This window comes from Lolium perenne, chromosome 3 (assembly GCF_019359855.2).
Source record: "Lolium perenne isolate Kyuss_39 chromosome 3, Kyuss_2.0, whole genome shotgun sequence".
In the NCBI taxonomy this organism is placed as follows: Eukaryota; Viridiplantae; Streptophyta; class Magnoliopsida; order Poales; family Poaceae; genus Lolium; species Lolium perenne.
This window is the reverse complement of record NC_067246.2, coordinates 228,660,466-228,671,591: the sequence shown is the minus strand read 5'-3', so window position 1 is coordinate 228,671,591 and position 11,126 is coordinate 228,660,466. Positions and strand designations below refer to the sequence as shown.

Here is an 11,126-nt window from a genome sequence, read left to right as displayed (position 1 = left end):
TTCTTAAGTATTAGTAGAAAGTGCATTGAAATTACCTGGAGAAGTAAAACTATAAAAGATATCTAATAGTATTAGTAGAAGTATTGAGAGGTTACCTGTTTACGTCGTGATGCACTACTCAGTTGCACCTGAGCAGCTTGCAATTTGTACTCTTCTTCTTGGCCTCAATAAACTAATTTCCTTCAGTAGAACCGCGTGCCCAAAAAAAAGTCAGCTTCTCTGAACATTTTAGAAACTCATCTAAAGCATCATCAAAGAGTTCGTACAAAAAAGTTACACATGCATAAGTATTTTTTTTTGTATTCAAGGACAAATTGCCAGAGAAGTTATATTTTACAAATGTTCAACCAAAAACAATTGGCGTACTGAAAGTAGGTAACTCGATGAAGACGACGAGAAATGCATATCACTGAACCGGTCCCTAGTTTCTCTGCATTGATCTTGTCTCAAACCAGACTTTACGTTGAAGAAATTGTGCAATGTCTACAACTTGGGGGATGGCACGAACCGCTTAATCTCGGCTAGAAAGGTCGGAAATATGTAACGAGGCTTCTTCAGCTCCTAGGTCACCCACGATGATCCTGAAACCCATGTTCCCAACAAAACACCTGATATCCAAGAACCACTTTTAGCAAATGTGGCATCTAAAGCAAGTTTCGGACAAGGGCGCTCATTAAACTTGAATCTGATGCACACTGGGGTATCTAATATTCAGCGGATATATCTAATATTTGAACTTGCTTGATTCTTGTGGAAAACATATCTCCAGGAGAGAAAAATATTCCATAGGTGAACACGCCCTCAAAGAATGCCTTAAAATCACCATGTTGCCTCTTTCTTTCTGCATCCTTCACGAGAATACCACTGCCCGAATTAATTTAAATTAAATCAATACACAGAAATATAAGTGAGAAGCATTGGATCTATGTCTTTTAAAATTTTAGCAATTTCACTAAGCTATACATTGTATAACTGGCACATTATTTGTGTGGCTGAATTGTACATTAAATTTAAACAAATCACACTGTAACATGGAAAATTGGAACATTTGCTGCCGGTGGTCACTTTTTCCAAAACAAAACAGTGGTAACTAACTTTTTCCCCTCTTTTTATAGTGAGCAACATGCAACAAATCCACCTTTTCAATTTTCATTAATAAGAATAACTTGTCTTTCTCTCTACGTAACAATCTGGTGCTTCAATAAAATCTCCCTAATGATATTTTGGTTATATCGAAAAACCATAGTTTGGCAAAAATAACTAAATAGCAAGATGCAATCTCCTCCTGCTAGCATTATAACCACTTCCCTTTCACACTGCTAGATGACATGATGGTCAAACACAAGAAGACAAGCTTGCGCTACTCATGGGAGAGAGCATCAGTTTTTCAACAATTGTGCTATTTAGACGTGGGAATTCGTTTGAGCAACTGTGTCATATGTGGCAGTATAATTTAAAAAGAAAATGTCACTTGAATATGGTAATGCCAAACGAGCAGTCAATGTGAGCTAAAGAGTCAACTCAGGCATATCATGTCATTAGTATTTGCATACTCTACTATCTCCTCCCAGCATACTTGATCAGGTCATGCACTATCATCAGAGGATTTATCTTTTGGTTATATGTAACAGAAATATGCATTTACCTTCGGATGTTATTTATTGCATGTTACAACTTGCCACAAAAATCATATTATCATAAATTTTATTGTTCAGTTAATATGTAAAATATGAGATCTCTAAAAAATATGAGAACTTACAGAATGGCAGAAACTCCACGACAGTAGCACTCCCACATAGTTTGGAATTTCCCTTGCCCTCCAAGATCCCAAAGTTCAATTGTCACATTTCTCTTTGTGACTTTCCACATATTAAGATCACTTAGAAAACTAAGATATTAATTTAGGATAAATATGTACATACAATTGGAACCATGTCCTCATTGCAGCCACGTGTCTAAGAAACATACCAGATATAAATGTCAGTTTGAACAATATACGAAAGTCAATATACGAAAGTCAGTAGTAGCAAGAGCAAGGAAGTCAAATGAGATATATTACAGCATTGCTCCAAGCATCTACAGATTACCGTTTAAGAGAGAGAAGTTTCCATTAAGAAATTCCCCCGATGCTTTTCTTTACATAATTAACACACAACTGTATAACTATTAAAATATTACATACTGACATTTCATCGCGCACTTATTTAAAGCTACTATTTCCAAATTACATGGGGTTATGTATTTCCTTTTTCAACAAGGAACTTGGATTTTGTATGGTGATCAACCCAATCTACAGGGTATACACCTATATTGATGTATTAAAGATACATTAATCGATGCGTATTTCTTTCTTGACCATAACAGTCTAAATTAATCTAGGATGCAAGAGCTCAAGTGTTCGGTGTCTAGATGGAAACACCCAACTTTCCTTAACAAATCATAAGCGGCAGCAAATACCTCAAATACAAAGGGTGAAAAGAGCACTGAACCATGGCATTAATCAATTCCGTCATAGCTTATGGTTTGATCAACACATTGGTAGCTTTAATACTGTAATAACTATTGTATGATTATATTGTAGTAAAATTAGGGTTATACCTCTGATTGAATTAAAAAATCCACGTCCCTGGTCGCTAATCCTGCTCATGACCATGGTTGCCCATGTGCAACTCCTCTCTTGGTCTCTGGTTCTCCCTCGTACTCAAATCGCCAGTCACGAGATCTACAGGGATGCGAGATAGATAGTGGTTGTCCTAGATAAGATTTGGATCAATATACAAATACTCTAGTTAATTTAGAATGTCCTTTTATTTGTTCTCCTTCTCCAAGAAAGCGATGCATAAGTTAGCAAACTCAACTAAAATCATCAAAAGATAATAGCGCAGCCTCATTTGAAACTAACATGCTCTATTTATTTATTTATTTATTCTCTGTACATGATGCTTTGATGATTTAAATAGAGTGTGCCTCATTTTATATATAGCCAAAGACATTTGAGAGAAATAAAAAAGTCAAAGTGCTATGTATGATACCTCAGGTTGGATTACGCTACAAAATATCCAAGATCGCGGAATACAACCTAAATTAGGTATAAATAAAACATAAAATCGGTAAATTAATTCTATCAAGAGGTCTTACAACACCCTCTAGACCACACAGGAAGGCTGGGATTTGTATATAATCTTCATAGATATCTTGAGGTAAATTAATAGTAGGTACATAAAGATGCAACTGAGAATAGATTAAGAGATTTAAACCTTCATAGATATCTTGAGACTGCAAGAGTGATCCACCTATTCAAAATTTAAACAAGTTATGATCAGGGACTAAGGATTAAAAAAAGTATTGTCAAGTTCATTAAGCTAATTGGAGAAGGAAGACAAATCTGTATAATTTTCTACCATATCAGCATATCTATGAAGTTCTGGGAAAACATCTTACACTTTGTTCCTCAGCATGATAATGAGAAATGATTACATGAACTGAAAGTAAAGATCAAACCCTTACGGTAACTGAATGTACGGATGACATAGCCCTACCAGTCTGCCTTGCAAAAGGTTCACGGACACTGAATCATCCGCCTATGAATTCAGTCATGAGTTTAGACATGAAAAATTAGACATGGACACTATTTGAATGCAGAACATATAAAACACAATAGGATGAACTCAGACTGACGGATCTAGTCCACATGTGATGCCCGCCGTCGACGGCCTTGGCGAGCGCCCAAGTGAGCAGTTCCGTCCCCGCCACGAGGCGAATCCGAGGCGGCTCTACCCCCTTTCGTCCGTCCCCAACCAATTGGTGGTGGTGATGCAGAGCGTGGCAAAGTAGTCGCGGGCGGTGGCGGCCTTGGCGAGCGCACAGGGGAGCAGCTCCCTCCCGCCGCCCCGGCCGCACACCCACCGGCATTTTGGGAGGCGGATAATGGCACAGATGGGGGAGGCGGGCGATGGCTGTGATGACGCCCTCCAGGCGAGGACCTCCGAGATGCGAGGCGGGAGTTGAGAGAGGAGATTTGGGAGAGGAAGTCGGAGGACGCGGCGGCAGCCTTCAAGCGCAGGAGGGAGGGCAGAGAGGGAGCGCGGCAGGGAGGCCGCTACCGGCGTGGGTCGAGGAGAGAGGAGGGAGGAATCGCTAGGTTTTCCCCGGGTTGGTTTCGCAGGCAGATAAAAAACCGAATGGAAGAAAACCGGTGGGACGACCAAAGGATTGACGGAGCGAACGACCAAAACTACGAAACGTATTGGGCAGAATAAGGAACCACTTTAGTCTTTTTAAGTAGTAGAGATTATGGTAGGCAGAGGTTTACTCTCGAAAAAAGTCCCGCGTGGACCAGACTTACACGTTGAGGATCCATTTTGTGGTGTCAATCTAAACGGCAGACAAGAATATTTTGTCGCCATTCAAAAATATTTTTATAGTAGGGGTTGCCAGTGATTCTATTTCAAAACCACGCCGGCGCTTTACTAGGCTTAGCCGGTATGAGCCCAATTTTGACGCCAGCCCCTAAATAGCTATCAGGGATGCTATTAAACTTGCCGGTGGAGATGCTCTTACGTCATGTGGAATCGTTTACCCTAAAATTAGGTGCCCTAAAATTCTGCTTTTGCGTGCTCTATTTTGCATCATCTTTTTGAGATGGTTTGTTCCCGGTCGTTTCTCAGGTCTCTTCGATCTGGGCCAAAAGCCCACTTTCCTTCAAATAAGAAACTGAATACAGTCTCTGTAAGAGTGTCAACTTAGCACGTAACAATATCTCGTACGCTCAAAAAAAAAAAAAAAAAAAAAACGTAACAATCTCTCCTCCACCCATCGGCCTTTTGGATCCGGTCACACTGCCCTCGTATGTGGACTCACAAGCCCACTTTCCTTCAAATAAGAAACTGAATACAGTCTCTGTAAGAGTGTCAACTTAGCACGTAACAATATCTCGTACGCTCAAAAAAAAAAAAAAAAAAAAAAAACGTAACAATCTCTCCTCCACCCATCCGCCTTTTGGATCCGGTCACACTGCCCTCGTATGTGGACTCACAAGCCCTCTGCGTCGGATCCGGCCAAGAAGTGCCAAGACCTTGATAGACCAGTATTATTGATGTTCTAAATAATCTGTAATCCTGTTAAAATGGTGTCTATTCCTGACAGTTGTATCATTTTATTGCAAAAGAACAAGTTCTGAATTGTGTTCTTCCAAAGACAGGTATTTATGTTCTCGAGAAACTGTGAACTACACGAATTTGCATGTGTACGGTTGAAAGTGTTTCAAAAAAGATAGCTGACGTAATTCGAACTACTCCGTTGAAACTGTAGTAAATTACACACAATAGATGTTCCTGATGTGATCACATAACAGCTGTTAACGAACAGAACAAAACTGGCACACCACTGAAAGCTTGAAGTTTTGTTCTATTTAAGGGTAAGACCTACCAGGATGGCAATGGTTCAACAAACTGAAACAATTAAACAAGGCGCTGACATGGTGAATTCAGACTGCTGTTACATGGATGAAGATTTGTGCTTCTTTTTGGAGTGTGATTCTTCATTGCTTGCAACATATGACTCTATTTTCACATTTTCCTGTGCCTCGCTATTCCTCAATTTCTTTGCCTTTTTCTGCAAATGGAGAATAATGGCAGAGATGTGATACTACTGCAGTGGAATCAAATCGCATACTCTCCCTCAAAAAACACAGCACATGATCCAAAACAAATTAAAAAGAACAGACATGAACAAAATAAGCAGAGCATGAAACCATAATAGCAATGTACCTTCAAGGACTTCGCAATATCAGCAATCCCATTGTTGTCATCAGTAGTTTTGGTGGATTGAGTGTTCTCCTGAAACCCATAGCAAGATTTAGTAACTACACAAGCGAAAGAAAATCCCACTGAAAATATACAAGAGGACATTCTGACCTTGGGTGGAACAAATGCAGCTTCTCGCTTTCTTTTCTTTTCCTCTGATTTCTCTGATTGCTTATCTAGCTTATCTTGCCATTTCTTTGCTGACTTCTTCTTGTCACTCATGAAATACTCACCACTCTCCAGTTCAAGATCAATCTACATCCAGATCGATAAATTAATCAACAGCAGCACAGTAGGCAAAACAAGAACATTTTCAAGTACCCACAGTACAAGAAAAATTATTGCACATGGTTTTTGTTTCCTTCAATTCAAATAGCTTTGAAATCAGTATAATCATTTATCAGAGTATGAGATGGACACAGGCACCGACACCATCAAGATATAAAGCTGTAGGACAGGGCTGCTAACCACATAACAACCAATGAACTGATGAAACCAGCATGGTGAACTGCACAACAACTCTAGAAGTGAAAGAAACAATTCACTTCACCTTGCTAGGCTGTTGAGGAGGCGGAAAGGGTGTGTACTGTTTCTTCTCCTTAGTATTTGGCTTCTTTTGCTTGACATTCTTTCTGAAAAATAACAAATAATGAGGTGTAAGATGCACACTGTATTTTCAGAGGTAGTAACTCCTGAACAGAAATGTGATGCAAGTTCCTTACTTCTTAAAGTTTGGGAGAAACCTGTCCCAGCTTTCAGTGGCTAGGGCAGGATTTTTAGCCAGCTCACGTTTAATTAGTAGTTCCTGCTTAGTTTAACAACAATCGATGAGAAATCATATTTTGCATCCCTTAAAAGATAATATCTCAAAAACAAAACCAGTCACCTTAATGTGGTATACTGGATGCTTTATGTTCTTTATGCAGTCCTCCACAACCTTTCGGACTTGTTTCAGTCCCTTAAAGGTACCCATGGCAGCAACAGTATTCCCCTTTTATGATGGAAAAATACACAATAGTATTTAATAAATGAAAAGATACCGAGTATAAAAGCAGGTGGGACCCAAAATGTAACTTCAAATGCATTACGCAAGGTAAGAAATTAAGAAAACCTGAACTAAGATGTAGCAGCCAGTCAGAATCTCTATAGCCTGCAGTACATAAAACAGCATGTTAACAAAGGGTGGACAGATCACCATAAGAAAGGAACCATATGCGATATTTACCTTCAGGGTAGACAGATTAGGACCTAGAAGACGTTCTCTCCTTTTGACAAATCTTTCCTGTGATAGCACGCTATTAATTTACAGGGGCATAAAAGACAAACTCATGAAGAGTCACAACATAGCACACATAGGTGTTGATGACATATACCAACATGCAACAAGTGTTTCTCAGTGTAACATTATCAAGAATCATTACATAATAGCTAAACAGCATAAAGAAAGAACTTATATAAGCTTGTCAGACCGACTGTTCGCATATTTGGGCAGATGACACTCTTATGGAGGCAACAAAGCGCAGCCCATGTGACTGTGACACGCGGGTTTGTACCTTATGGATGCTAACCCAACAAGCACATCTACAAGCATGGGAACGGCAGAGGTTTTGGACGAAGGAACCCAGAGTCTAAAAAATATGAAACGGACAACACTAAACCCAGACCATAAACTATAAACTGAGTTTCTAGTTGTGCTAAAAAACAGTTATCTAGTGCAATTAGTGGTGTCATAAAATGCTTCTATGATATCCTTATGCGATTGATTCCGTAATTTTACTTTGGCAATTACATGTCTGGTCTTTACATGTTTTTCCTAGTAATCCCTCCATCCCATATTAATCTAGACAAATCTGCGACAGTTAATATGGAATGGACGTCGTGATATTTAGTAACCAAACATAGTCGAGGAATTCCTTGAAAGAAACCAAGAGGCACATAATTGAACTTTGAGCAATGAGTCAAAGTCTACCTTGTTTCTTATGATGCTACCAATCTTGATAATATCACAGTTCATCTCATCATTGAGTACTTTGATTGCCTGCAAGGAAAAACAACAGAAGCAAATAGATGAAACAACTCCCACACAAGGCATCAAGATAAGGTGTTGGTGACTTTACAATAGGTGCAAGTGGGAGTAGATCATAGGTTGCAAGAACACAAAATATATATCCTAGTGTGGCATGAAAAGTCAAGACTCTCCACAAAGTATACAGCAGAACTTGCGTAGCAGCTAAAGGGGTCGGTAACAGAAGCAAATGCATACTTGGGGTGCAGGGACACTCCGCGACAGGAGTTTTATGAGGTCCCTGGCCTTGAGAATAATGTATGGGTCCCTGGTCTTCCTGGTGGTCGAAACAGTCATGGAACCCTCCACCTGTGCACAGAACAAGAGAGAAACGCCTCAGTACCTAAGAACGCTCCAGAAGTCCAAACAAGAGTAATCAATCGCCCGTCACAGTACCAGATTGAGCTCGCACGAGACCCCGAACTCCTTGAGCGCGCCCTTGACGATCGGCCACGCGTCCTGCAGGTACTTCTCTGCACTCGGAACAAGCAACGGCTCATCGATTCGCATTCAGTAAGACTTGAAACTGCATCTAATCTCCAAGGAATAATCGCACTGAGGCAGGCAGGAGGGGAAGGGGATATGGTTACCTCGGTACTCGGGGAAGAGGGTGGAGAAGGAGCTGACCTCCAGCAGGCCGCCCTCGTTCCAGGAGGGGTCGAACTTCTCCACCGTCCAGCGGTCGATGGTGGGGTCTTCGTCCCACGGCTTCTCCTTGTCGTGCTTCCCCTTCCGCTTCCAGTTCTTGCCCTCCGGGGCTTCCGCCGCCGCGTTGGCTTCGACGTCCGAAGCCATGATGATGGCCGGAGGGAGTAGGGCTTGGACGGCTCAGAGGGGAAGGGGGGCGGAAGAGGGGAGGTTCTGGTGTTGTTGAGGTTGCGAATTAGGGTCGATGGATTGTACGCCGCCGGCGGGAGCAGGGAGGAGGAGGAGGGGCTGAAGAATGGGGGAGGGTTTTCGGCCGTTTGGGGTTTGGGCCTTCAGGGTTTGGGCCTACCTCTAGAGCGTGACTGATTGCCAACAATTTTCTTTTACGTTTCTGCTCTGCAACTTAGTCTAACAGCTACCGTGTTAATGGAAACTTGACTTGGGCTAGAATTAACACTATATTTGAATGCCAACAATTCAGTTGAACTCGATGGATAAACAAGAAGCACTACATTTGGTTGGTTGTTTTGCGCTCGGAAGAAACATATTAGTGTGTTTGGTTGTGTGCGGAACGAAGAAATGTGATCACCTCTTTCCCAAATGGTGAGGAATAGGGTGGGCATTCGGTCATGACCGACAATTCGGTTTTTGTATTTCGGGCTATTTAGAATTCGGTCATTTTGGTCTCGATCTTTTTGGGTTCGGTCTCGGTTTTCGGTTTCGGTCTTCGGTCATCGGTTTTTTTGCCCACCCTGAGTGAGGATACAACCCCTTTTCAGCATCAAGCACACATTCTATTTCTACCACATACCACTCAATATTCAGCACGACATACCACACACATGTAGCAAGCTTGACAATATTCAACACGGCATAGCAGACTTAGTTCGACATACAACAGACATAGCTGAAGACGAAATTAAACAGAGTACAACACATAATGCAGGCAGAGAGTTTAGTCTTCGATCATGGCAAGGGCTGGATGATGATGAGGGCACCTCTGGACCACCTCAGTCATGGTGTAGTCAAAGACGATGACCTTGAAGATGTCGCCCCTCATCACCTTGAATATCAGGAAGTAGCCGATCTTGATCTGGTGGGTAATGGAAAATCCAGGCCACCCTAGGCAGACAATGCCCTTCACGTCCCTCAGCTTCACCATCCAGGAGTTTGCCTTGAGGATGATCATCCTGGGGACGGTGCCAAGGTAGGGGCGAAAGCAAGTCGGGATCAGCAGTTCCAACCCTCGAGACAACACCACCTTGGCAAAGTGGGTTGGTCCGAGGTCATCATGGAAATGGCCAACCTTGACAGCTCCCCCCCCCTAGGCCTCTTGGCAGAGCTGGATTCTCCAGTTGCTTTGTTGGAGACGCCCTCGCCAAAAGGGACGTCAGCTCCACCCATCAGCACCTTGGAGTATTGCAAGATGAACAAATAATTTCAATGAGCACAACATGATACATGCCAACCCTCACATGATCCTATGGTTGAGAGACCTAATGAGAACAAGACACATAAGGCCCCATACCTATGAACACCACATGCAGAGGGACTGTCTGCAAACTAAGTCTAGTGTACAAGCAATGTTTTTGCACAAATGACTAGGTTTACGGCAAGCCCCTTGTCTATGTTTTGTGCCACATTTTAAATTATTGGCCAAAGGAGCAACAACATTCCAAACAACATACCAAGAATGATGCAAGGAAAATAATAAGGCCTCATACCCATGAACACCACATGCAAAGGGACTGTTCCCAAACCAAGTCAAGTGTACAAGCAATGTTCTTGCACATTGGACTAGGTTTAGATCCATCCACTTGCCTGTGATTGTGCCACAAAATAATCATTGGCCGAAGGAGCAACGACATGCCAAGAATGATGCCTCATAGCTACCACTTTGCAGCACAGATGATTCTTTCTGACCAAGAAAATATGCACACACACCGGAGTATTTTTACATCCTTCTAGGTCAGAAAGAAATATCCTGCCACTAGTGTGTGGTAACAATTAAATCATTGGAACATATAAATGAACACACACGGCACATGGAGTGGCCACAAACCAAGTCTAGTGTACTAGAAATCTTGTTGCACAAAGGACTAGGTTTATGGATATCCCTGATACGTCTCCGACGTATCGATAATTTCTTATGTTCCATGCCACATTATTGATGATATCTACATGTTTTATACACATTATATGTCGTATTTATGCATTTTCCGGCACTAACCTATTAACGAGATGCCGAAGAGCCGATTCTTTGTTTTCTGCTGTTTTTGGTTTCAGAAATCCTAGTAAGGAAATATTCTCGGAATTGGACGAAATCAACGCCCGGGGTCCTATTTTTGCACGAAGCTTCCGAAGACCGAGGAGAGGCGAAGTGGGGCCACGAGGTGGCCGGACGCGCGAGCGGCGCGGCCGAGCCACGGCCGCGACGGCCTGGTGTGTGGGCCCTCGTGGACGCCCCTTTACCTGCCCTTCCGCCTACAAATAGCCTTCGTCGCGAAACCCCCGATCAGAGAGCCACGATACGGAAAACCTTACTGAGACGCCGCCGCCGCCAATCCCATCTCGGGGGATTCAGGAGATCGCCTCCGGCACCCTGCCGG

The 11,126-nt window shown here is 42.3% G+C and overlaps 1 protein-coding gene and 1 long non-coding RNA gene across 2 annotated transcripts; both read right to left on the bottom strand.

The window, feature by feature from the left end:
* Positions 1 to 3,120: 3,120 nt before the first annotated feature.
* Positions 3,121 to 3,765, bottom strand: LOC139837626 (uncharacterized). The gene is made up of 3 exons (XR_011754200.1): positions 3,679 to 3,765; positions 3,508 to 3,581; positions 3,121 to 3,293 (listed from the first exon to the last, which is right to left on the bottom strand). It is a non-coding gene; the product is annotated as an uncharacterized lncRNA (long non-coding RNA).
* Positions 3,766 to 5,276: 1,511 nt separating this feature from the next.
* LOC127343585 (KRR1 small subunit processome component) lies at positions 5,277 to 8,842 on the bottom strand. The gene is made up of 12 exons (XM_051369726.1): positions 8,460 to 8,842; positions 8,266 to 8,342; positions 8,068 to 8,178; positions 7,774 to 7,842; positions 7,030 to 7,086; positions 6,916 to 6,954; positions 6,691 to 6,795; positions 6,527 to 6,609; positions 6,355 to 6,436; positions 5,916 to 6,059; positions 5,769 to 5,837; positions 5,277 to 5,613 (listed from the first exon to the last, which is right to left on the bottom strand). Exons 1-12 carry the CDS (start codon positions 8,662 to 8,664, stop codon positions 5,497 to 5,499), a joined length of 1,158 nt encoding a protein of 385 aa, XP_051225686.1. The 5' UTR covers positions 8,665 to 8,842; the 3' UTR covers positions 5,277 to 5,496.
* Between the last annotated feature and the right edge of the window lie 2,284 nt (positions 8,843 to 11,126).

Coding starts and splice junctions, on each gene's coding strand:
- LOC127343585 (XM_051369726.1), bottom strand. CDS start 8,664: ATGGCTTCGGACGTCGAAGCCAACGCGGCGGCGGAAGCCCCGGAGGGC. Junction 8,179..8,265: donor TCTCGTGCGAGCTCAATCTG/GTACTGTGACGG, acceptor TTCTGTGCACAG/GTGGAGGGTTCCATGACTGT. Junction 5,614..5,768: donor ATATTGCGAAGTCCTTGAAG/GTACATTGCTAT, acceptor CTCCATTTGCAG/AAAAAGGCAAAGAAATTGAG.